General features: G+C 37.4%; 1 protein-coding gene across 3 annotated transcripts; it reads left to right on the top strand.

Annotated features, from left to right (window-relative positions):
- Positions 1 to 1,709: 1,709 nt before the first annotated feature.
- Positions 1,710 to 27,445, top strand: AFP (alpha fetoprotein). 3 transcript variants are annotated; one of them, XM_081511475.1, is made up of 16 exons: positions 1,710 to 1,912; positions 2,000 to 2,138; positions 5,719 to 5,770; positions 6,715 to 6,847; positions 8,812 to 9,023; positions 10,254 to 10,386; positions 11,684 to 11,781; positions 14,596 to 14,725; positions 16,558 to 16,775; positions 19,892 to 20,024; positions 20,551 to 20,648; positions 21,424 to 21,562; positions 23,595 to 23,818; positions 25,000 to 25,132; positions 26,661 to 26,715; positions 27,298 to 27,445. In XM_081511475.1, the coding sequence occupies exons 4-15, from the start codon at positions 6,773 to 6,775 to the stop codon at positions 26,703 to 26,705; spliced, it is 1,638 nt and encodes a 545-aa protein (XP_081367601.1). In that variant the 5' UTR covers positions 1,710 to 1,912; positions 2,000 to 2,138; positions 5,719 to 5,770; positions 6,715 to 6,772; the 3' UTR covers positions 26,706 to 26,715; positions 27,298 to 27,445. The 3 variants fall into 3 exon arrangements, with proteins under 3 accessions (XP_081367601.1, XP_081367596.1, XP_081367610.1); XM_081511470.1 differs by lacking the exons at positions 1,710 to 1,912; positions 2,000 to 2,138 and adding an exon at positions 5,057 to 5,260; XM_081511484.1 differs by lacking the exons at positions 1,710 to 1,912; positions 2,000 to 2,138; positions 5,719 to 5,770 and adding an exon at positions 6,022 to 6,156.

The following is a 27,445-nucleotide window of genomic DNA, read 5'->3' as shown; positions in this document are numbered from 1 at the left end:
CTACTCAACCACAGGCGGCTCATGTCCCCTCTCCACCGTCACAGGACCCTGGACAAATCTCACCCTTTGCCAGAGGGAAGGCAAAGCAGGACCTTGAATGGAGTAATAATCTTAGAAGCCACACATTCGAGTACTAGGAGTCACAAACATCCTCCAGGGATGAAGGGGACACCAACAAGGCAGAAGAACACCCCGAAGTTTCAAATAGGGTTAGTGCATGTCACTGGGCTCAGCACTAGGCACTAGAGCAGAAGTTAAAAGGGAGCAGAGTGCCGAGTGGGCTCGAGAGGCTGGCAAGAAGAATACGTGCCCAAACTAAGGAAGTCTCTGCACTGTGGGAAAGATGCTCCCTCGGTTTCTTTCTTAAATTGCAACAAGGAAAAACATGTAGAACACCACAACCATATTCAGAGATTCACTCCACTGCTTCTTCCCAGTGCTGAGGGATCGGCTCTTCTACCGTCAGAACAGTCCTGGAAAAGAGAGCTGGGTTCCCTCACTTTGTGATGGGGTGGGCAACAGATGTACGGCTTGAGGCAAAACTGATTGAGTGCAAGAACCACCATGAGGATCTGAGGATGGGAATGCAGAGGTGCTCTGACCCATTTTATTACCTTTCTCATAAAATCCCATGGACGGAGGAGCCTGGTAGGCTACAGTCCATGGGGTCGCTAACAGTCGGACATGACTGAGCGACTTCACTTTCACTTTTCCCTTTCACGCGCTGGAGAAGGAAATGGCAACCCACTCCAGTATTCTTGCCTGGAGAATCCCAGGGACGGTGGAGCCTGGTGGGCTGCCGTCTATGGGGTCGCACAGAGTCGGACATGACTGAAGTGACTTAGCAGCTTAGCAGCATGAGAGAAATTATGAGTCCACAGTACAATCCACTCACAAATGTCTTACTTCCCACAGAATACTGGAGGGCACATATGTTTTTATTCTTTTTTTCAGGAACATCAAAAGCAAGGCACAGTTCTCTAAAGAGAATCTGTTTAGAGAGAGGTAGTCTATGTTCTGGGGTGCATCGTGATTGGCTTAAGAACAATAGACAATAATTCTACTTTTATCTTATACATGTCTTATGAGAAGAATGCATATTTACAGATGTGTGTGTCTGTGTGTGTGTATATATCTTAGTTTGGACCGCCATAACAAAATACCATAAACTAGGTGACTTAAATCGCAGAAATTTATTCTCTCATAATTCTGACTGCAGGAAATTCCAAGATAGATATCTAATAGGCTTTAGTTTCAGGTGAGCGCTCACTAGCTGCCTTGCAGATGGTCACCTTCTCACTGCATGCTCACAATTTGGAGAGAGAGAAATAGAGAAACAGAAATAGAACGAGATAGGGAGGGAGGGAGAGACCATAAACGCAAGAGCGCCCTCTGGTGTCTACTCTAATAAGGACACTAAGCCCTCTCACTCGTGACCTCATCTTAACCTAATTACCTGCCAAAGGCCGGTCTCCAAATATTATCACAGTGGTGGGTTAGGGCTTCAATACATGAGTTTTGAGAGGATAAAAAAATTCAGTCTATAAAAGTGTGTGAAACCTGTGGACCATGCAGGGGATTTTTCTGAAGCTCCTAAGACAATGAGCTATCACTCCACTTTGCTAAGGACAGGGAGTGTCCAGCAGTTATGCTGATGATGGCATAATGTCAGACAACCCCTTTGTTATTTCTCATACTCTGCCTTGGCTACAGCATCTGGGAAGAGATGGATCATAAGCATTTCATCATCAGAGAAAGTATATGTCATCACAAAAGAGCTCCAGACTTATCAGCTTCCTCACCAGGATCTTCGGTACTGTCCTCTTCGCAAAGCTGACCCAGGGCCTCTGGACCTTGACCATCAGAGAAAATATGAATGTAAACATTTCAGTAATGCTGTCTGGTTGAAAGGGTATGAGAGATGTGTCATTCATTTATGTTAAATGAGTGAGTGACTACAGTTAGTGCATAAACCCTGACTACAGAAATCTGATTCCAGGCCACTCAGTTGCTACATGTGAAGATCTGCTTTGTGCCAGACATTGTGCCAGGCATTGCAGGAGTTGTGAAGATGAGTCTTTGAATCCAAGAAGCCCACTCTTTAAGAAGAACTTTGTAAGCTTGCAAATGCCTGTGAGGTAAGGTCAAATGAGAAGTACCAAGAGAAAACAATCTAAAAGGTGTTACAGGTTGCCAAAAGAGGGCGCATTCTTCTCTCCTTAGGGGGTAATCAGATATACATTCATGGAAGATTATTTGATATTCAGTCGTGTTCAACTCTTTGCGACCTCATGGACCGTAGCCGACCAGGCTCCTCTGTCCATGAGGATTCTCCAGACAAGAATACTGGAGTGGGTTGCCATGCCCTTCTCCAGGGGATCTTCCCAACCAAGGAATTGAACCCAGGTATCTTACATCTTTTGCATTGGCAAAGGGGTTCTTTACAACTAGCGCCACCTGGGAAGCCCAATACCAACCTTAAAGAATGAATAAAGTTTTTACAAGCGTCAATGAGGAAGGGGAAGAGAGATTAAGCTCCCCCCTCAACTTTCAAATAACTAACCAGTCAAATCAACAAAGAACAAAATAGAGCCCAGAAGGAGTAAGTAGCCAGTGTCATCTGAATAGAAGGCGTTTTCTAACAACCTCATGTACAGCCTAACTACTTTGAAGAAAAGTACTTCTAATATTTAACACTAATCATAATGCTAATACTTATTAGCATAATGATGATAAATATTTTTTAAAATATCTGTTAAGTATAAGACACTTTAAATACATTATTCCTTCTATACACAAAATAGTTTGAGGGGAAAATTCTCATTTTCATTATATATGTGTGAAAATTAAGAATCAGAGAGACTAAATTATTTGCCCAAAGTCATATGGCTAATAAATGTTACAGCCAAGATCAGCATCTGGCTAATACAAAAGTCCAGTTTACCCTGCTATGCTCTTTCTGGGCAGTATTATAGATTTATTAAAAAGCCAATGAGTCAGAATAAGAGCAATGGAAATATTTGACATGAACTGTGTACTTTGGATGACACTTTGAGCAATGACGCATATACATCAAAGGTTGTTTGCAGTTAGTAGACAAACTGTGGTCCAGAGCTCCTCTTTATGGCTTATATTTTAAAATTTGGTGTTCCTCAGGGTACCTCTTTTCACTACAATCTGTTTTTCTCGTCCCATCACATGTCTATAATAACCATCTATAAGCTGATGATTACTATTCAACTGCCCATCAGCTCCTCTAGCATAGATTTTTACTTCAAACTTGCAAACCAGGGTGTTCTGCTTAATAATTACTCTAAGTTAAGGTGGCACTAGTGGTAAAAAACCTGTCTGCTAATGCAAGAGACATAAGAGATGTGGGTTTGATCCCTGGGTTGGGAAGATTGCCTGGAGGAGGGCATGGCAACCCACTCCAGTATTCTTGCCTGGAGAATCCCATGGACAGAGGAGCCTGGAGGGCTGTAGTCCATGGGGTCACCAAGAATCAGACACGACTGAAATGACTTAGCATTGGCAACAGGCATAAACCAGAGTGAACTGGTCACTCTGTCTTAACTTCATTATATGCAAAACTGAACGCACATTCGTAAGTCAGTCCTTTTGATGGTAACTCATTCATATCACCTACTTTCATCCACAACAGTGTTTCTAATTAGCACTACTCTCATCCAGGACACTTCTTGAGCTTATTACTGTAAAAGCTTTCTAAAGGCTCTCCCTATCACATCTTGTCTCCTTTTGGTAACACAGAGATTGTTTCAAAACACAAATGTGATTTTTATTAGATCTTTTTGTAGACTCTGTTATCTTGGGATGAGGTGCAAACTTGATATAAAATGTCTTTGAGATGTAGTCCTGCTCACTTTGCCAGGAAGTCCCTTTATAGAGTATGTTCTCTCATCTTTTAACTTTGTTTTTCTTTGCAATTGCATTTCCTCCAATTCCTTAAATATTCTGCTCTGGCCCTCACTTGTGGGCGTTTTCACTGCTTTCTACATTTGCCTGACTTCCTAACGGGTCTCCAAGTGTTACTTCCCTTTCTTTGGCTCACCCCCAGTTTTTCTGTTGGTCCCTACTAAGAGATTGCTTTCTCCAGGAAGCCTTCCCTGACCCTCTCCAACATGTCAGAAGTTTCTCTTCTCATTCTGCTTAGCACTGCGTCCATTGCACCAAAGAATCCACTTGCAATGCGAGAGACCTGGGTTCAATCCCTGGGTTGGGAAGATCCCCTGGAGGAGTGCATGGCAAGCCACTCCAATATTCTTGCCTGGAGAATCCCCATGGACAGAGGAGCCTGGTGGGCTGCAGTCCACGGGGTAGCAAAGAGTCGGACATGACTGAGTGACGAAGCCCAGCACATCGCACCATGTTGTGATTGCTGATAATTGTCTGTCTCTCCCGTTAGATGATAAATTCAGTGAGAACAGGGGTGGTGCATGTTTCTTGTTGCTAATTACTCCCATAACTTCATCTTTTTGTTGAATGAATAAATAAATCTCCCATCTATTAAGTGCCACTCTGCGCAAGACCCTATTCTTAGCTATTTATACTCAGTAGTTTATTTAATCATGAAAGAATTCTATCAGTCTCCTTATATTGTAGATGATGAAAATAAAGCCCAGAAAAGTTAAACAACTCGTCCAAAGTTTTGTGGCTAAGTGGCAGGGCAAAAATTCAAACCTGGTCCCTAAGTCCTCATGTTGAACCATGACATTATATATATTGTCCTTCTGATTATAAGGCAGTAATGAATTTGTGCATTTAGTTGAATTCCATACAAAGTCTGATGTCATTTTATCTATGGCCCTGTTAACTTCTGTTGTGCAATTTAGGGAAAAGTCACCTCCTTGAATGCCTGTAGTTTGAGAAGAATATTTGTTATATTTGCAAAATGGGATGAGTTTGCAAGTTTCATCCCCCTCCCCTTTTTCCACCCAAAGGAGGTCTGTGTCCTTGAACATAAAACGCAAATAATCCCTGTGCTGTTAATTATTAGCAAGTCATCCTATTTGGAATGTAAGGAAATAAAGTAACCGATGTACTGGCAAAAGATTACTAGTTAACAGGCCTTGCTAGAGAAGACTATAAAAGAATTTCAGCTCAGTTTTCAATATTCTACCCCAGTCATCACCACGGAGGACGAAATAACTAGCAAGCATGAAGTGGGTGGTATCATTCTTTTTACTTTTTCTACCAAATTTTAGTGATTCCAGAACAATGCATAAAAATGCATATGGAATAGGTAAGATAGTTTGTGTTTCTCTTTTGTCTTTTTTCTATATGAAAATTCTTAAATTTGTATTTATTCACTTGCTTTGAATTATTTATCATATTGCTCCACATAGAGGATACATATTTTGTTGGTGAACAGCTTAAAATGAATGATAAATTTATATCTTTATAAGAGTACAAGAGTTTTACAAAATCATGGCAGTGTTGAACATTATCTGTGACTAGTTCAATGGTTTTAAAACACTGGAAGATATAAAATCTGAATTTTAGTGTTAAGTCTACTATAAATTATTCTGTTTAACTTTATTTCCAAGTTTCTTAGTTTTCCCAAGTACAAAATTAAGCTATTTGGATAGATGATTCCATGTCATCTCAGTTGAGATGAGAGACACAAACATATCAACAATGATGACTTTCCTGACTGCAGTTGAAAACACCATTTCTCATGAAATTTATCTTGCTTTCCAGATTCCATATTGGATTCTTCCTCATGTTCTTCAAAGACAAATTTAGTTGGCCTGTAAGTTTTGCTTGTATAAATGCACTTCAAGTATGTACAGCAATGAAAATTTAATTTAGATAATTGAATAAAATTGGTTAGCTCTATGAGTTTTTAAAAATGTAAAAGAAAACTAGACAATGTTAAGAAAAATTATTTATGTTGAGTATCAAATTGATATTGAAGAGCTTGAACTGTTGGTCCATGCCTTAGATGTTAACCTCAACCTCTAGATTCCTTGTAAATCTATGGAACAAACAGAATCAGATTTTAGAACTTGAAGAATAATGTCTGACTGATGGTAACTCTATACAAATTCAAGAATTTTTCTCATCAATACCAATAGGATGATAATACCATATTTCCTAATCTGAATACTGTTTAATCCTAGTAGTAAATAGTAGGAGGTAAAATGTTCTCTTTTTGGTTATTTGTAGAGGGTATGTTGTTCTCTTGAATGCTATCTTTCTGTTTCATACTTCTGAAGTTTCTAATAATGAATTTAAAAACATGTGTTACAGATATTGATTGCACACAGAAACCTGTGATAGTAATGCTTTGGGTTAATCCATGATCAGACCTTGATCACCCTGGGAGTAGACTCAGGCAAAGGTCTACTGACTACTTCTCTGTTTAAAAAAAAAAAAAAACAAAAACAAACTGCAAAGAATATAGATACCTTCAAGTATGGATACATTGCAGTGGGTGGATGACCACAAAAGAAGGATCTTAGGGGAAATCCACTTATTTTTTTTTGTTACAGATATATGTGTATTTATGGGGGAAAGGGACAAAAAGAAGATGGACATTTCTTCTGGATGGCTAAAATTTACATACACTTTTAGCAAAAGTCATCCCCTAAGCAGATTATAATATAGCAGACAACAAAAAACCCAAAAACTAACCTTGAGAAAAAGAATGATATAAATCTGTTTCTTAAGCATTCATATATATTTTTGTTTCAGAGCTACCATATTTTTTGCCCAGTCTGTTCAAGGAGCCACTTACGAGGAAATAAGTCAAATGGTAAAAGATGTATTGACTGTAATAGAGAAATCCACTGGCAGTGAGCAACCTGCTGGGTGTTTAGAAAACCAGGTGAGTGAACAGCAGCAATTTTTTAAAAAAATTGTTGTGATATTTGACTAAAACTCAGCATGCAGAAGAGAAGATGTAGGGACTGCATAAGAAATAAATACATTGAATTATTTGAAAACCTGTTTCATGAGAGGAGATTTAATTCTGACTTGCTGGAGAGAGCAGAGGAGAAAACAATGGATGTCTATTGTAAAGAGATGTTATAAGCATGGGGACTAAGAGCTAAGGTTCTGAAATCAGAGTATCTGGGTGACTGTGGACATATTACTAAACTTCTTTGAGTTTAGTTTCTTTATCTATAAAATGAATGATAATAATAGCTTCCATTTCTGGATTGTCATGGAGATTGATATGATGAGTAGTAGGAGTTAATTTTTATTAAGCAAACAGTGTGACAGCTATTCTTCTTGGGAATGTTATGTACCTATTGATAGTCAAAATATTTTGTGACGTGGAACATAGCTTTGATGAATCAGAATGAATGTTCAGTGAGCCAAGAGATTTTGGGTAGGCCTTGTTGGCAGAGTATCAGCTTTGCTTGCAAACGCTAATTTATTACATATTTGCCATAATCCTAGGGGGCAGATGGAAGGCTTCCAGTTGGGGAAGCCAAAGCACAGAGAAGTTAGATAATTTTCTTAAAGGCAACTCACAACTAGGATTTAACATCCTCAGTGGCTTCGTTACACTAGACTCTACACTATAGCGAATGTGAGGAGCATAGCACAGATTAGGGTTGCCAGATTCAACAAATAAACAACAACAAAAAAATAAGAAGCCCTCTTAAAATTGAATTTCAGATTAACAATGACTACTTTTTTAGTATAGGATACCCTAATGTAGAAGATCAATAAATGACAGTTATTATTGGTTATTATTATCTCAATATAGAAAATAACTAAGAACCTTAAAATAATTAGAGCTACCAATTATGAAACAAAATGCCCAGAGAATCCTCTGTCATGATGGAGCTAATGAAGTAGCCAAAAGATGATGCATCTAAATTATTATAAAGGAGGCACCCTTTTAAAGATATAAAGTATTTATAACTCTGAAATTGATGACTTAATAAAAGTCCATGATTGGCATCTCTATTTTTGACTTGACCTGATAGTCTAAATATGTATGTAAAATAAGCAAAATACATTTTATATCACAACTTTACATCCAATGAGATATCCAAGGTGATGTTACAGGATAGTGATTTATCATTGTAAACCTAAAGACATAATTTTACGTAAATTTGGAATTGGAAGTCTTAGTTAAGATTTCCAGGATTCTCTAAATATTAGTAGTTTGAAAAGCTAAATAAAAAGTTTCCCTAAGTGAATGAAACACACATAATTCTCAGAAGCATTCATCAGGCTAGTGGTGTCATCACCTGATTTTGGTAAAATTAAGGCAACAAAGAAGGATTTTAAACATTTAAAATGTACATTTTAAAACTTTTTTTGGTGTTGTTGCACTGTGGGACTTGTGGGACCTTAATTATCCAACCAGGGATCAAACCCTGGCCACAGCAGTGAAAGCACCAAGTCCTAAAGCACTAGACTGCCAGGGAATTCCCTAAAACATTTTAGCTAAATGTATGATTAGACCCATTAAAAGTATTTGAGGCTATTTTTTATTCCATTTCAAATTATTTTGATTTTTGTCTGAAAATAATCTCCAATTTTTAGATCAGTGTCTTATCACAAGAATATCAGATGGAGTATCTATGTCCTCCTTTTAAGATAAAATAATTTTGTCACATGTATTACTCAAGGTTGGCAACTAAATTTCATTTTCCAAACACATCAAAGAAAACTATCCCATCAGGATGAATCTAAATATATTAGAATTTGTAGGGAGGAATTATTTTCCTAATCCACAGTTCTGATTCTAGATATTAGAAAACTTTTCATGTATTTTGCAGCATTTTTTAGGTAAAGTTAGTTGTCTTTTATTACAAATAAATCTGCTAGGTATCTGCCTTTCTGGAAGAAATTTGCCGTGAAAAGGAAATTCCTGAAAAGTATGGGCTTTCAGGCTGCTGCAGCCGAAGTGGAGAGGAAAGACATGACTGTTTCCTGGCACACAAAAAGGCTGCTCCAGCTTCCATTCCACCCTTCCCAGTTCCGGAACCTGTCATGAGTTGTGAATCATACAAGGAAAATAGAGAGCTGTTCATGAACAGGTAAGACCCCAGAAAGAGTGCAATGCCAAGCAGAATCTAGAAATTCTGCAATTTGTGAATGTAGTCTAATGCATGGAGAAAAAAAATGTTTTCTGTGGCATCTTCTGAACTCTTGCCCTGTGAAATTAAGTAAGCAATGTTAAATGTAACTTTGTCTCCACAACAGGTAAATAGATAGGTGTAGACCACACAGGAGACCCACCAGCTGTTCCTTTAGTCTCTTAGACACACTTTTTTCCCCCTAATTTTAGCTTGCCCAAGAATAATATTTAGCTCGTCCAATTTTTCTATGGCACAAATGACTCCTTCTACAGCCAAACATTTGGTATTTTGTGTTCATCAAATTGCTTGAAAATAAAAAAAAAAAAATATTAGCCATCCAGGAATGTTTAAGATACATAAGCACGTCTAGCATTTACTGAGCGCTTGGTATGTTTTAGGCACGTGTGTGCTTGGCACATATGATCATATTGATGCTCACAAACAGCCTATCAATTTTCCTTGTCCTCTTCCTCTTGATTTCTTTCCTGCTTCTTTTTTGCAGATGAAGAGATTGAAGTTTAGACAGTTAAGGCAATTGAATGAAGGCATACAGCTAGTACATTCCCAAGGGGTATTTGAGTCCAGGTTCTCTGTTGGGGAAGCCTGTGTCTAATTCTTAATCACTTATATCTTCCCTGGTAGTGCTTAATCCAAAGAAACATAGAACCTGCCCTTAGAACATCTCTGCTACAGTGATTGCCAGGGTGGATAATCCCATTTTGCACTGATAAGAAAAAATACTTTACCTTTCTGCTTTATTTAGTGAAAATCTGGCCTTTCTGACTCCAGAAACATGTCTGAGTAGACTTCTTGAAAAGGATACTTTAATAAGAATCAGTTCTGCCTAGTTTGCTCTCATAATAGAATGTAGGATTGGCTGTCAGATTTTTCTTTTTCCTGGAGGATCTTTATTTATTTTTATTGGAGGATACTTGCTTTACAATATTATGGTGGTCTCTCCTGTACATCAATGCATAGCAGTCATAATTATATATATATATATATATATATATATATATATATATATATATCTCCTCCCCCTGGAGGATCTTTAGTGAGGAAAATTTTGACAGCAAGTGGAAAAAATGACGATTTTCCGAATCTTTAAACAATTCCTGAGTCCAGTTCCGAGCAATAGCAGTCCTATTTTAATGTGTTTGTAAATCTTACTGCTCCTTTTCATTTCAGATACATCTATGAGATAGCAAGAAGGCACCCTGTCCTGTACTCACCTACAATTCTTTCTTTGGCTACTCAATACGATAAAATTATTCCACATTGCTGCAAAGCTGAAAATGCCACTGGATGCTTTGAAACAAAGGTATTATATTTGTAGGGATATCTGAACCAATAACTTCAATCTGATTATAACTGACTAAAGCCAAAAAAAAGTTAAAAATAGAAATACGCTCTGTGTATAATCATTTTCAGAATAGGATATATTTCAGTAGTCTGCTATTCTTTGGGCTAAACACCTGGGTTTGCTATGTTTTTTTAAAATTCATTCCTTTATCCATCCATTCATTCAGACAATGATTATTTTATTATTAAGGAAGTAAGTTTAGTGGGATAAAGACAGAGGTAGAAGTGATAACATAAATAAATGAAAGAGAGGAGTAGAAGGTGAAAGAAGATGGGGCAGGAGGAAGAGGAGGAAAAGAGCAGGAAAAGAGGGAAAAAAGTGAAAGAGAACTATGATAAATGCTTTATATTTGTTATTTCTTTTAAACCTTAGAACAAATTCGAAGTGGAAGTGTTACTGTCATTTAACAAACAAGGAAATTTAAATTTAGAGATGTGAATAGATTTCTTAGGTTTGGAGAGCTAGAATAACATCCACAATTCATTACTTGTTGCTTAAAGTCACCAACTCGATGGACATGAGTTTGAGCAAGCTCTGGGAGTTGGTGATGGGCAGGGAAGCCTGTCGTGCTGCAGTCCATGGGGTTGCAAAGAGTCAGATATGACTGAGCGACTGAACTGAACTGAATTGAAAGTCCTATAATAAAAATTTCCTAAGGACAGTGACTATTCCTAGAACATCAGGCTGTGATGCAATCTCACTTTTCGTGACTGAGCAGCCACTTAAGAAATGATCAGGCTTCAATTTGTTCAAAATTACAGTTATTTATTCATTCTCAAGTATGAAAATCGCAGTGTTTTTGTTTCAAGGTACTTTTAATAAATCTGTCTGGCATAGATGTATATAAACCCATCTAAAAGAAAAAAGCATGAAAAAATATATGACATTTATAATTTTTAGCAAAAAGTTTTTGTAGAGTTTCATGTTTTATCTGTGGGCTTTCCTGGTGGCTGGCTCAGTGATAAAGAATCTGTCTGCTAATGCAGGAGACCTAGGTTTGCTCCTTAGGTTGGGAAGATCCCCTGGAGAAGGAAATGGTAACCCACTCCAGTATTCTTGCCTGGGAAATCCCACGGACAGAGAAGCCTGACAGGCTACAGTCCATGTGGTCACAAAGAGTCAGACATGACTTAGTGACTAAACAACAACAACAATAAATACTTTAGCTGTATCTGTTGCTTTTCTAATTATTAGAGTCTAACAGGGAAAAATGCATCCTTTCTTGACACTTTGTTTTTTTTTTTTTTCTATCTAGGTAACATCAATTACAAAAGAATTAAGAGAAAGCAGTTTGTTAAATCAACATATATGTGCAGTAATGGGAAAATTTGGACCCCGGACCTTCCGAGCCATGTAAGTTTGAGCTCTACCTGGAAGATATCTGCAAAATTTCCATTTTGTAATTTAAGTCCACTTTTCTCACTATTACCGTTGTAGAGAATGAAGTTCCCATTGAGGAGAGCTACTGTGGGCTTCCCTTGTAGCTTAGCTGGTAAAGAATCTGTCTCCAATGTGGGAGGCCTGGGTTCCATCCCTGGGTTGGGAAGATCCCCTGGAGAAGGGAAAAGCTACCCACTCCAGTATTCGGACCTGGAGAATTCCATGGACTGTATAGTCCATGTGGTTGCAGAGTCAGACACGACCGAATGACTTTCACTTTCACTTTTCACTGTGGTTAGAATCATGAAGCCTTAGGAATGGGCAGAACAGATCAGACTGCTATTTAAAACTTTCTAAAGTCTAGACAAGATAATGCTTAGAGAAGACTTCAGAGATTTATGCTACTTACCTATTCTTCTAGATACTCAAGTTCTGGATTTCAACTTATTTATGTTTCATAATTATAATTATTTTCCTGCATTCTCTACAAAGTAGATTAGCTTTCTCTAAGTACCATTTAAAATTTCTGGTTTAACAAAAAAATTTTTATATTAATTCTTCTTCCTACTCTGCTATAAAAATCCATTATGTCAATTGTTGCTCTTCATAAAATATTCACTTGAAGCAATAATATTAGAATCTACTGTCCAGAGGAAAACAAAATTGTCATTTCTGAAGAACTGGCATGTATTTTCCTAACTGATGAAAGCGTATGTTAATAACTCACTGAATCTGTTTTCTTGTCCCAGATGCTAAAAAAGCTCAGAGGCAAATTGGGAGTTTTTCAATTGACTGTTGTACTTAGCATATTTGCCCTCTCTTTCTTCCCTCGATTGTATGTATGTATGTATCTGTGTATCTATCTATCTATCTAATCTATCACCTATGTATCTAATTTATCTGATTTATCTATTTTTTGTTGTTAGAATGAGAGGAATATTTAAAAAACAAAACCCAAACAACTGAATCATGTAGTTCAACCTCTTCATCTTCAGACATGAGTAACCTGAAGTCCAGTCAGATTAAAGCAGTTACTGAAGTCCAGCAGATTAAAACAAGACCACATTACTGGTTATCAAAACCAAGTTTTTCTAGGTCCTTGTCAGGATTTATTTCCATCACATCTACTTGTCTGCTATGTCAGTAATCTCTAATTGTCTGAATCCTGATAACTGAGACTTTGAGGTCAAATATGGGAATCAGAATTATCAGTGATTCAGAGCTGCACTAGCCAGTATGGCAACCACTAGCCACGGGAACCTCCCGAGCACTTGAAATGTGGCTAGTGTAAATGAGGAATTGTACTCTAACTGTAAAGCCAGATTTCAAAGACTCAGTATGAAAAAGAAAATGTACTATATCTCATTAATAGGCTTACTGTTATAAACAACAAGGACCCACTGTATAACACAGGAAACTATATTCAATATCTTGTAATAACCTATAATGGAAAAGAATCTGAAAAAGAATATGTATATATATAAAACATATAAAAATGAGTCACTCCGCAGTTAGTATACCTGAAACTAACACATTGTAAATTAACTATATTTCAATAAAAAGTAGTTAAAAATAACTTTTAAAGTGGATTGAAATATTATTTTTTATATATTGTGCTAAAAAACATATTATTACAGCAAATTTAACCTGTTCCTTTTTACTTTTTAGTATGGTTGCTAGGAAATTTTAAATTATATAACTGGTTCAAAGTACTCTTCAGTTTTACACTGAAGCATTTCTGGTATAGAAAAACATCTGGCCTGCTAATTGAAGAGTGCCAAGTACATGCATGTAAAGTATGTTTATTTGGTTTTTTGTTAAATGACACATTTAAAAATATTGTACTTGGTAAAAAGTTAAAGTTTTAAGTCATGGATTTAGTTCCAAGACTGATTGATTCTTCTTGGAGGAGGTCAGACTATGCTTTAACTACCCTCCAACTCTATTAGAAACTTTAATTCATGACCTACTTTATTTAAATTTATCTTAGTAAAACAATGTAAGTTAACATATTATTCTCAAAATTCCAAAACCAAAAATAGAATAAAAACCAAAGGAAAAAAGATATTATTATAATGATATTATTTATCATTTGATATCCATAAGTAATTAAAGTTAAATATTCTTAATTAAAAAAGAAAGTCTGTCGACTAGTAGCAGCAACAATACCAGTTACTCTAGGGTGCAGTGGTCTCAACTAGACAGCTCTCAAAATTTACACAAAATATGCAGAAGGAATAAGAACTTTTATTTCTGACTTCCTTTGTGGGTCATACTATGTGTCTTGGCATGATGACACATCTGAGTGTTCAGTTGGCTTTGCTTTCTTGCTCCTGTTGATTCGCACATATGGACCCTCCCCATATTCTCAGGAGTGTTTTTTTTTTTCCTCCCAAGTAAAAAAATGATTACTGTTCTCAAAGAATTTTCCATTTCTTAATTATTTACCGTTTTCAGATTTTTTCCACCTTCTCACGACAAGGATCCCAAATACTCAGCATCAGGGTCCAACAACAAAGAGATAAATATTGTTGCAAATCACAGGAAAGTTTTTAGGGAAAGATAAATTAGTTCCACACCATTTATAGGGCCAGGTCATAGTTTATAGAGTCACTGCCTTGAAAGACTGGGGTAGAATTGATAAGATGGGTAACACTTTCCCTTTTCTTTATAAACAGGAACATTTTGGCCTTTTCTCCTTGGAATGCAACTAGATGAATACTCTGTGCATGTTATTTCATTTTGATAGATAGCCATGATTGATTTCTAATTCTTTTTTTCCCTTAGAACTGTTACTAAAGTGAGTCAAAAGTTTCCCAAAGCTAATTTTACTGAAATTCAGAAACTGGTCATGGATGTGGCCCACATACATGAGGAATGCTGCAAAGGAAACGTGCTGGAGTGTCTGCAGGATGGGGTGAAAGAGTCTTGCCTCCTATAAAAAAGATATTTCCACTCTCTTTTCTTTCTTTCGCTCTCATTCTAAATGGGAGAAGGCTGTTGCGAGTTGGTCATAGGTGTGGTAACTAGCTGACAGTGAACAACCGTCTTTGCTGACTTTGTTTTTTACTTCAAGCATAGGCTCCTCTTGCTAAACCATTCATTTTTACTTTGAAAGGAGATGGTAACTTCTTGGGAGCCCTCCACATAGAATTGGGGGAGGGGGGCAGACCCTTTACTGTTAATATATTTGTTTTTCCATCCACTTGTACTTTCAATTGACAGTATATATTGAATACTTTCTCTGTGCTAACCACTGTTGGGGTCCCCTATTAGGAAGACACAAGCTGACTTCAAGGAATTTACTGTCTGATAGGATAGATAAGACATGTGACCTCGTTAGGGTTAGGGACTATCTTTGGTTGGCTGTTATTTCTGTAGGCCACCAGCACAATACCTGGCACATAGAAGGCACTCTATATTATATTCATAGAGCTATCACATGAATACTACAAAATAATATAAGAAACATAAAAATAACACAAAATACTATTCTACAAAGTAAAAAGCTAGCCATCAAGTAGAGGTGTGAATAAAGGGCTCTAAGGTAATTAAAAACCAGAAACAAATACACCCAAAACAGAACCCTCAAGCATGCCATAGTCAGTTGAGCTTTAAGCAGTGTGGCATTGATCTATTTTGGGCCACCTTTGGCTTTTTAGATGTTGTGCAATAGGCCTGTCTGTCTCCAAATTTCTCCCTCTCTGGTCCCCTGTGATACACCTCCTTCTTCCAGGAGGCTTAAAATCATTGTTTCTAGATATTTAGATGGCTTGAAACCAGGGCTGGAACATGGTTTCCAGAAGGTTGAAAGTGAGGGTAAAACGCTCATTTCAACCAGTCCAGTGGCAATTTGTCTGTGATAGACTTGAAAGTCAGCAAGAAGCCAAGGCTGCTGGGGAGACCTGAGGGTGATTCTCTGAGCCCAGGCAAAGAATCTTGGTGTCAGGAGTTGGGGAAAGTGAACTGGGGATGCTGCCTCCAAGGCAGATTTTCCTATCTCATTTATTTTTCCTTTCAGAAGCACTTACCTTCATATTAAGAATGGTAATAACAATTTTCTCTTTGTTATCAGTTTTAGTTGACAATTTTACTAAGTGGTATGGTCATTTCTTAAAGTTTAGTTTTTTTCAGTTTTTGGAGTGCATAACCATCCTTTTCCTTTAAGGTGGAAAAAATAATTTAAGTATGGTATATTAGTTGGATTTTAACAGCTGAATAAATAGGTTCTAATTGTTCCTGATAAGAATGCATATAATTTTCAGAACTGTGAGAGGGACATGTAAGCTCAGCTTCTTTCTTGGTCACATACATGCCCTGAACATTCCATTGTCTATAGACTGCCATCTGGAGGTCGCAATGGGTTACTCCAGATTGTTTTGCTAAAAATGAATCTTTTGCTCTCCATGATATGCCATCAATAACAAATGTTTAGAGCACATTTCAATACTAGTAGAAAGATATGCAACCACATGCATGTCATTCATTTTGAGGCATACATTTTTCTTATGTTTTTAAAAACTTGCTATGAGGATAAAATAGATTTTAGCTGACACGTATGAAAAGAAGAATTGAACAAACAAGGTTAGGTGGAAAAACATGAAGAAAGACAGCAGGAGAAAGCACTACCATAAAAGGGGAGACAAGGCAAATGTCTTTTTCCTTCCTTCTTTCCTTCCTAGGATTGGCCTTAAGATCCTGAATTAAAGAACAAATTTTTAAAACTTAGACTTTGTTTTTCTATTTCAGGAAAGAGTTTTGTCCTACATATGTTCTCAACAAGATATTCTGTCAAGACAAATAGCAGAGTGCTGCAAATTGCCCACCACACTTGAACTTGGTCAGTGCATAATTCATGCAGAAAATGATGACAAACCTGAAGGCTTATCTCCAAATGTGAATAGGTTTTTAGGAGAGAGAGATTTCAACCAACTTTCTTCAAAGGAGAAAGATCTCTCCATGGCAAGGTAACGCACTCTGTAAATATGTTCATACAAATAAGAATTATTATGTGACTGACAGCTTTGTGTTGTTGAAATGATTTTTGAACTCAGTAAGTGAGGATGATGCTAGAATGTTCTAAGCCAAAATATAGTTAGGCAGATAACAAGGGAATAAAGAATGGGATCACTCACCTAGAGCCAGACGTCCTGGAATGTGTGGTCAAGTGGGCCTTAGGAAGCATCATTATGAACAGAGCTAGTGGAGGTGATGGAATTCCAGTTGAGCTATTTCAAATCCTCAAAGATGATGCTGTGAAAGTGCTGCACTCAACATGCCAGCAAATTTGGAAAACTCAGCAGTGGCCACAGGACTGGAAAAGGTCAGTTTTCATTCCAATCCCAAAGAAAGACAATGCCAAAGAATGCTCAAACTACCGCACAATTGCACTCATCTCACACGCTAGGAAAGTAATGCTCAAAATTCTCCAAGCCAGGCTTCAGCAATACATGAACCATGAACTTCCAGATGTTCAAGCTGGTTTTAGAAAAGGCAGAGAAACCAGAGATCAAATTGCCAACATCCGCTGGGTCATTGAAAAGCAAGAGAGTTCCAGAAAAACATCTATTTCTGCTTTATTGACTATGCCAAAGCCTTTGACTGTGTGGATCACAATAAACTGTGGAAAATTCTGAAAGAGATGGGAATACCAGACCACCTGACCTGCCTCTTGAGAAACCTGTATGCAGGTCAGGAAGCAACAGTTAGAGCTGGACATGGAACAACAGACTGATTTCAAATCGGGAAAGGAGTACATAAAGGCTGTATATTGTCACCCTCCTTATTTAACTTATATGAAGAGTGCATCATGAGAAATGCTGGGTTGGATGAAGCACAAGCTGGAATCAAGATTGCTGGGAGAAATATCAATAACCTCAGATATGCAGATGATACCACCTTTATGGCAGAAAGTGAAGAAGAACTAAAGGGCCTCTTGATGAAGTTGAAAGAGGAGAGTGAAAAAGTTGGCTTAAAGCTCAACATTCAGAAAACTAAGACCATGGAATCCGGTCCCATCACTTCATGGGAAATAGGTGGGGAAATAGTGGCTGACTTTATTTTTCTGGGCTCCAAAATCACTGCATATGGTGATTGCAGCCATGAAATTGAAAGATGCTTACTCCTTGGAAGGAAAGTTATGACCAACCTAGATAGCATATTAAAAAGCAGAGACATTACTTTGTCAACAAAGGTCTGTCTAGTCAAGGCTATGGTTTTTCCAGTGGTCATGTATGGATGTGAGAGTTGGACTATAAAGAAAGCTGAGCGCTGAAGAATTGATGCTTTTGAACTTTGGTGTTTGAGAAGACTCTTGAGAGTCCCTTGGACTGCAAGGAGATCCAACCAGTCCATCGTAAAGGAGATCAGTCCTGGGTGTTCATTGGAAGTACTGATGCTAAAGCTGAAACTCCAATACTTTGGCCACCTCATGTGAAGAGCTGACTCATTGGAAAAGACCCTGATGCTGGGAAAGATTGAAGGCAGGAGGAAAAGGGGACGACAGAGGATGAGATGGTTGGATGGCATCACCGACTCAATGAACATGGGTTTGGGTAAACTCTGGGAGTTGGTGATAGACAGGGAGGCCTGGCATGCTGCAATTCATGGGGTCGCAAAGTCAGACACGACTGAATGACTGAACTGAACTGAACTGAAAGAATGGGATCTGTTATACTGATGAGACTTTCACCCTTGCTGTTGCTCACTGGCTTGCTTATGAGGATGCATTTTGTTTTGTATCAATTTCTCTGGGATCAGAAGCATTATCATCCTTGTATGTATTACTCATATAAAGATCACCGTTGTTTTTCTGAATAGGTTATAGATATTTTTATAATAAGAAGGGCTCATAATTAAGAATGTGCTTTTTCACTGTGTATGTTTTAAAAACTTTTCCCTCAAGTATAACTTAATAGATAGTGCTAGATAGAAGGGCTTTTATTGTAGCAGTTTATTTGCTATTTATTGAATATATGTTTTATTTTTTTAAGGAAATCAAAATGCATTTAGATATGTGCAATATGGCACTAATAACTGTAATTTACAGGATATGTTCTCATTCTATTTGCCTTTAAGGGGAGCGAGTAGCTAAGTTAGTACATTTTCCTTTATTGTACAGTGTGTATCAATGGACACTATTAGAGGAGGGATTGTGCAGCTCTTAGGATGTTATACTTAATGATTTCCAAAGGTCTTTCTAAATTTAAGAGTCTGCTTTTAATGTGGTAATGAAAATAATAGTGCAATTTTCTTTTTAATAATCCCAGAGGATATTACTCTATTGTTGCCTTAAAATTAGACAGGCATACACTGTTTGCACTGCTAAATTAAATTATGCAAACAAGAACAAAATCTGGATTTCAGAAACTCAGGGACAATATTATTGGAGGCAGACTAATATGACCTGTTTCTATAATCTGGGAATATAATCAGTAAATTCAAGAATTCTCTTTAAATTTACCCATTCATACATTCTGAGGCTGTTCATTTAATGGAAGCAGTTCTTCAATTGGAAAGGTTCTTCCCAGTAGAAATTTTCTTAGCCAAGAATGATCTTTCCTCAAACATTCTGTGTGGCTTCCTTCAACTAGGTTTTTCTTTTGAAAGGCTGGTCAAAGAGACTTTTCTTGACCACACACTCTAAATTGTCACCCTTTCCCCTCTTTTATTTCTCTTCATTGATTTAGCAATACTTAAATTAGATGACCTATTTCTTATTTGTTTCTGTCTCCCTATAATGCATGCTTTTGAGAGGCCAGGCATTTTATCTTATACATTATTGAAACCTTCCTGCTTGAAGAAAATGCTTGAACAGAGATGGCAGTGGAAAAATATTTGTTGGATGGATACATTTAAAGTCCATAAGTGAAAAGCCAAAGCGAAGAATGCAAAAGAAAGCAAAATACCATTTTAGAACAATTTGAGGGGTCATAATTTTCATTAATGGTTTTGCCATGCATATAGTTGAATCATATTTGACTTCTAGGTTTAGTTACTTCAATGTTAACTTCTGCATGTCGTATAGCAGAGGAATAAGTTGTCTCTTAACTCCAATAACTTGTTTTTTTCACACATATTTCAGATTTACATATGAATACTCAAGAAGACACACTAAGCTTGCTGTTCCAATAATTCTAAGAGTTGCTAAAGGATATCAGGAATTACTGGAGAAGTGTTCCCAGTCTGAAAACCCTTCTGAATGCCAGGATAAAGGGGTAAATTGCTCTGTTTTTTTAAGGAAAATCTGAAAAACTAGATTGATATCATGTATTGAAAGTGCCGTTTGTTTGAAAATATCTAGTTGCTAATGAGTTGTTAGCTGGTTATATCTATTAAATAGCTATCTAGCTAGTGATTAACTGGTAGTCATCAACTTTTGGCTTATTTCAGAAATACAAATGTTTTAACCAAAAGTTTTTTTACACACAGAATAAAAATAATATTCCTTTTGAATAGCTCCAGAAAGGTAAGAATTTTGTATAGAAAGAATTGTAACTTTTTTATCCAAGGATTGAATTCTATCATACAATAACTTGTGGTTCACACAGTTTTAAACTTAAATCTCTAAAGTCTATTTGCTTTAATTGTCATAATTCACCTTTGATATTAAAAAAACCTCTAAAAGTGATTTCTCTAAGACTGGTATCATAATAGAAAAAGATATTATTTGGCCAAATTTTACACATAAAGTTGCATGTACAGACAGAAAAAAAATGTGTGTAATAATGCTTGTATTTTCAGGAAGAAGAATTGGAGAAATATATCCAGGAGAGTCAAGCCCTGGCAAAGCGAAGCTGTGGTCTCTTTCAGAAATTAGGAGAATATTACTTACAAAATGCGTATGCTTTGTTTAAACAATATTTTAAGTGATGCATGGGAAGATCCCCTGGAGAAGGGAATGGCAGCCCACTATAGTATTCTTGCCTGGAGAATCCCATGGACAGAGGAGTCGGGTGGGCTGCAGTCCATAGGGTCACAGAGTCAGACATGACTGAGTGAAACTAACACTTAAGTGATTTAAAATCATTAACTGATGAGGGAAAGATACATCTAAATTAACCACCCATGGCTATGCTAATTTCATCACCTAGTTGGACTGGTGTGTTCAGTCGCCCAGTCGTGTCCGAGTTTTTGTGACCCCATGGACTGTAGCCCACCAGGCTCCACTGTCCATCATCCAGTTTCCTGTTCCAACAGGCGGCCTTCCCCAGGCCCCTCTCTTAAGGAACAACAGATGGCTTGTAAAGATGGCCTCCAAAATCTGGCTTTGGGTTGCCCGAATCATGCAGATTTTTGCAGTAAAGATACCCCTTCTACCATAAAGTTAAAACACCAAAAGATCAAAGTTCATTTCAAGGAAACTTTTGAGGGTGGGAACAGGAGTCAGTCTGCTGCCCAGAGTTTATTTTCCTATTGAGATCTGTTGGTATAAGAGGGGTGTAGGGAATGAGTGTCAGATTAAATGCGCCCCCAATACTGGTCCAGGCACCATGCGGATGAAATAAGTGAGCTGAATTCACACCTTCTGATGCCAGAAGAAGGTCTTTAAGAAGGAGTGGGGTCCAGAAACAAGTGAAGAACTCAGCAAGATTTGGTGGGAAACGCTTCTTTCAGGTTTCTTGTTGCTTACACAAAGAAGGCTCCTCAGCTGACCTCACCTGAGCTGATGGCCTTGACCAGGAAAATGGCGAACGCAGGAGCCACTTGTTGCCATCTCAGTGAAGACAAACAATTGGCCTGTGGCGAGGGAGTGGTGAGTGTTTTGTTTGGTCCCATCCTGTTTCTGCTCTGTTGGACTCGAAATAGCTTTACGGTTCCCATCCGGGGGAAATGGTTAAGAACCAGTGTGGAGATAGTCTTCCTGGACTTGCTTGATTAGTTGCAGTTGAAGGGGTGTAAAAACTCAACTCTGAATGGTTGGCATGTGGGCAGGCTTCCTGTCTTTCTAGAATGGCAGTGAGTCTATTCAACAATGTCTGAGCAAGCTTTATGCACAGGGATGGCAGAAAGACTGACACATCACTAGATTCATGATTTCACCAAGTATCTAATGTTGAAAAAGCTTCAGGTTTGACAGATTCAGAGTCTCTATTTTATTTTTAGCCATATCTATGTTTTTGTCTTTTGTAGTTTAATTTTTATGATGATGATATTAGGGACAATTTATCCCCCTTAACAGGGTACAGAATATAGAACAAGGTAGTCCCACGTTCTGAATAATAAAATGACTTTCCAGTTGGTAAGGCCAATAACCTTTACTTTTTAACGCCACAGGTGTCATACATATGATCACAGGTTGAATTTTTTCATTATTTTTTCCCTTAAAGTCACAATTGTGAATAAAATTGTGTATTTTTTTTTCCTCATTTTTCCTCTTTTCTATAATGAGGAGTTAATTGCTAGTAAGTCTTCATGTCCTGGAATTTTTTGTCAAAGGTTAGAAGTAAAAAGAAAATTTCCTGTAATTAAGCATTGTCATCTTTATCATTTATGGAATCCCACATGTTAGGAGGATGCAGGGACAAGGGTGGTAGAAAGCTTCAGGGGTATAGTTTCTGGGGGCCTTCTGCCTACATTCCTGTCCCATTTCACGACTTGTTAGTCTTGTCACACTGGGAAAGCTGGTCATCTCACTAAGCTTGAGAATTTTCATCTGACGTCTGAGAACAGAAGTTGTGCCCTCATACAATGGCTGTCTTAAATGAGATAATCAGTATGACTCGCTCAGCACTAGCGTGATACATTGTATGCATACAAAATATGTTGGCCCTTATTACAAGTTATTATTAGGTGCTTAAATATCTCTGGGGACTTCCCTGGTGGTCCAGTGGTTAAGTCCTCACCTTCCAATGCAGGGGGTGTGGGTTCAATCGCTGGTTGAGGAGCTAAGATCCCACATGCTTCACAGTCAAAAAATCAAAACATAAAACAAAAATAATGTTATCACAAATGCAATAAAGATTTTAAAATTGGTCCATATAAAAACTTTTTTGAAATAATAAAGAAAAAGGTATCTCTCAAGTGCGGAAGGTAGGTGAATTCTACATGAAGAAAGCCTTAAGGACACACACACACATAAACACACACATGCGCGCGCACACACACACACGCACACACACACAGGCCTTATTTCTTTTCAGTTAGGACTATGAGCTTCCCTTGTGGCTCAGCTGGTAAAGAATCCTCCTGCAATGTGGGAGACCTGGGTTCTATCCCTGAGTTGGGAAGATCCCCTGGAGAAGGAAAAGGCTACCCACTCCAGTATTCTGGCCTAGAGAATTCCATGGACTGTATAGTCAGTGGGGTCGCAAAGAGTCAGACACGACTGAGCGACTAACACTTGTGTATTAACTATGTGAAGAGGTTAGGTTTTGGTCTTCTTACCTTCAGAAAGTGATTCTCTGAATCCCAAAAGGAAAATGGAAAGGTCAACTAAATATACATGGAAAATGTAAGCCATGTAATGATTGTCTGGGTCAGAGCAGAGACTTTTCCCCTGCGGAAGTATGTATGTGACTGAAAATGTGTTTTCAAGAGCTGACACAAATAGCTGAAGGGGCTGTCTTCCATATCATGTGTGGAACATCGGTAACTAAAAGCTGAAGTTTATCCCAAGCAAGTGGGTAAATAGGTAAATGTGGCAGCACGTGTGCTGATACAGACAACACGTTTTCCTGTAATGTGAATATTACTGGACATTAAACATTACTGCAACAATTTTCCTGAATCAATTCTCTGGTTAATGCTCTTCTCTTTGCTTTCTCCTCTCTCGCTCTCCTAATCAGGCTGACCTTATCATAGGACACTTATGCATCCGACATGAAGAGAATCCCATAAACCCTGGTGTTGACCAGTGCTGCACATCTTCATACTCCAACAGGAGGCCCTGCTTCAGCAGCCTGGTGGCAGATGAGACATACGTGCCTCCGCCATTCTCCGATGACAAGTTCATCTTCCATAAGGATCTATGCCAAGTTCAGGGTGTAGCACTGCAGACAATGAAGCAACAGTAAGAAATGGTTATTTGCTACTGTGGGGAAGACTGACAACCCTAAATAGTGGTGGAGATTTCTGCCTCGCGCACCCAACACTCTTGGGCTCACCAGGAGAACATTATTACTCCAAAGCACTTAAAGTGACTCAAAATAGTCTTGTCTCAGTGTCTTCATAGCCTTTAGCCTGGAAAAATTCACTGGGGGCAGATGTTCCTGTTTGTAAAAACAGTCTCCACTTTAACTATTGTTGTGATATGTTTTGGGATTGAGACAAAGGGGACAATCTGTTTAGGGTTAATTAGGATATATCTTTATAGGAAGTCTTGGGTACTTGCAACACAAGGACTGAAAAAGCGCCTTTGCATTTTTTCCACACTATTTACTCTTTGAAGAAAATAACCGTAATATTTGATTCAACCATGAAGTATGGGTGTTAGGAAATGGAATGCACATTTCAGTTCATCATGGGATGCATTCTGTAATGATGATAGTAATGCAAAGTGGAATTCATTTCTCCAAATTTCCATGCATTTTAATACTCCCATGCTTTGTGAAAGGTCTCCCTTCATTTTGGAAAACCTTTTCTTCCCTTTTTTCTGTCACAATCTGAGGCATGTAAGAATGCTGCCTCCTCTGGCAAGCCTGTCCCATTTCTTCAGTTAATGTTAATTCCAGCATGAATATATTACTAAATGTGTTGCTGTTGTTCAGTTGCTCAGTTGTGTCTGACTCTTTGCGACCCCGTGGATTTCAGCACTTAATGTGTAGTACAGGCAATTAGGATGGACAGTGTTCAGGTAGGGGTGTGATAACTGTGAATGGCAGGGGTTTGGAAGTTGGAGCCTTTGAGTGTAGATAAGAGACATATTTTAGAAGAGAGAACCAATCAGAAAGAATATTTTAGGCAAGTAAGAAGACTATATTTCACTACATACAAGTATGGCGGAACTATGAAGTAGTGTTTCATCTATAATCTGCACAAATCCAGCCCAGTGGAACATTTAGCATGGTTCTAGCCTCAGTCTTTCTAATAAATATTAGACAAAATATATGTGGTAAGTCTGATGATAACTGATGGAATGAGGATATAGAGCGAGGATTGCTGGAGCTCTGAAAGTTCTCTACTAGGAAGTTTTTAGAAAAATACCATCGCAAAGCAGACTTCTCTTATATATTGTTTTGTTTTGAAACATAGGTTTCTCATTAACCTTGTGAAGCAGAAGCCACAAATAACAGAGGAACAACTTGAGGCTGTCGTTGCAGATTTCTCTGGCCTCCTGGAAAAGTGCTGCCAAAGCCAAGAGCAGGAAGTCTGCTTTACAGAAGAGGTAGGTGCAGCTCATGTTTATACTCAAACACTTGGTATGGAATTTTCTGTAATGAAAAATGAAAAGAATATCTCACTAATTTATAATTTTAAAATAATGCCAGAAATGTTTACATTTAATTTAGAAACAGATCGAAAGACTATAATGTATAAAAATGGTTATAGTTCTCTTACTGAATATTAGGAAGAAGTGCAATTTGGAATGTATAATGAAAGTTAGTAATTCTGATTTATTTCGTAGTGGAGAAAACCATTAAGTGAATATAAAATTAACTGATGATAATTTAGATGGCTTCTGGCCTAAAATTTATCAATTCAGCAAATGGATGAAAAGGATTTAGCTGCAAATTAATTGGCAAACAGGATATCGGGGGAATATTTATAGAAAGTATATTGAACTCATTTAAGAGCAAGCCTTTGAATATTAACAGAGTAGTAATTAAGGATTATCTTACTATAATTATTTAGCAATTTTAGCTGGATTTACAAATTGGTTACACTTTGTAAGCCTCAAGTTTGTATTACTAAATACATTTGAATATAGCATCACTATTTTTAAAAAGATATTCTATATTTCAGCCTTTTGCTCTTTTATTTGACTGTCTCATAATATAGTTTAGATGTTTTGTTATTTGATAATATTTGGAAATGTTGAGCTTTTCAATAGATAATATAATTATGTGTGTTTCAATGTGTATACTTATTAGTATGTGTCTGTTTTGTGTTTTTGGTAGAAGTGGGTGGGACAGATAGCAAAATCAGATAAAACTAGATAAAATAGATTTTATGTAAACTATTTATGATAAATATGATGCAAAAAGATTAATGTCCTCTGTTCTGAGAAGACATTAATTTACAGGTAGAGAACATTAACAAATAGCATAGCGGTATTTTCTCTGCAAACCTTTCGATCTCTATGACTGATTTTTAGAGAAAGGAGAGAGGATGAGGCTTGGTAAGAATCTGGAGTTTGGTATAGGAAATACAATATCTACTGTTGATCAGAGTGGAGGATTTTTTCCACCTCTGGCTTCCGTTGTCCCAGTTTGTTGACATCAGAGTTGCATATCTTTATTTTAAACCACTTAATCTATAAACCTGTGAATTTACCCCTAGCTAGTGGAGAGTTAACTGTGTCATGACTAGCATAGTCATCTACTTTTTAATCTGATGAGTCTTACTGATTGAGTTTACTTTTTATTTTTTTCATTTTTTATTAGTAGTTGATGTACAGTATCATATAAGTTATGGATATACAGTATAGTGATTCACAATTTTTTAAAGGTTCTACCCCATTTATAGTATTGGCTATATTCTTCAGGTTGTACAATATATCATTGTAGCTTATTTTATACCAAATACCTCTTATTCCCCTCCTTCCTTATCTCCTCTCCCTCCTTATCACCCCTCCCTCTTTCCTCTCCCCACTCACTGGTAACCACTAGTTTGTTCTCTATATCTGTGAATCTGCTTCTTTTTTGTTATAGTCACTAGTTTATTGATGATTCTTTTTTATTTTTAATTTGCAGGGTCCAGCACTGATTTCAAAAACTCGTGCTGCTTTGGGAGTCTAAATTACTTCAGGTAACAAAAAATTCAGAAAAGGCTAACTATACTGTTGATTCTCCCCAAATATTGATTCATAGTGAAATGCATCCTAAGAGCTAGCATTAAATACTTTCTTAAGTCAGTCAGTCAGTTCAGTCCCTCAGTCGTGTCCGACTCTTTGCACCCCATGACTGCAGCACACCAGGCCTCCCTGTCCATCACCAACTCCCAGAGTTTACTCAAACTCATCTCCATTGAGTCGGTGATGCCATCCAACCATCTCATCCTCTGTCGTCCCCTTCTCCTCCCGCCTTCAATCTTTCCTAGCATCAGGGAAATTCAGTAAAAAAAAAAATTATTTAAAAACCCTGGAACACAATAATGTTCACAATGTTAAACTGGTGATTTGAATAACTCAAAATTCTTTTAGGTTTTTTCACAGGCTTCAGAGAATGCCATCAGGAGGCCTTCCTATCAGTATATCTGATACAGATCTGATATATGTATACACACACCCACACACACCCCCACACACACACCTGATGCAAAATAATAAAATCAGTTACTGCACCTATTAATTTAATTAATATTTATATAATATTTTTATTCTTGTTACAGGAGGAAGAGAAGTAAACAAGTCTTTATTTTTGTTTTGTGTGAATTTTTCCCTTTAATTCTGACTGATTGTGCTTTTTGTGAATTAAAGAAATGATGAAGACTTTTATGTGAGATTTCCCTATCACAGAAATAAAATACCTTCAAATGT

This window comes from Giraffa tippelskirchi, chromosome 1 (genome assembly GCF_054371585.1).
Source record: "Giraffa tippelskirchi isolate mGirTip1 chromosome 1, T2T-mGirTip1v1.2.pri, whole genome shotgun sequence".
Classification (NCBI taxonomy): Eukaryota; Metazoa; Chordata; class Mammalia; order Artiodactyla; family Giraffidae; genus Giraffa; species Giraffa tippelskirchi.
Note: the sequence above shows the minus strand (reverse complement) of the source record. Positions and strands in the feature narration are given on the sequence as shown.

Bases quoted from the DNA above. Each gene is read 5' to 3' on its own strand.
- AFP (XM_081511470.1), top strand. From the start codon at position 5,176: ATGAAGTGGGTGGTATCATTCTTTTTACTTTTTCTACCAAATTTTAGT. The intron at 14,726-16,557 runs GTGAAAGAGTCT...TTTCTATTTCAG, and splicing joins TGGAGTGTCTGCAGGATGGG to GAAAGAGTTTTGTCCTACAT. The intron at 23,819-24,999 runs GTAAGAAATGGT...TTTGAAACATAG, and splicing joins CTGCAGACAATGAAGCAACA to GTTTCTCATTAACCTTGTGA.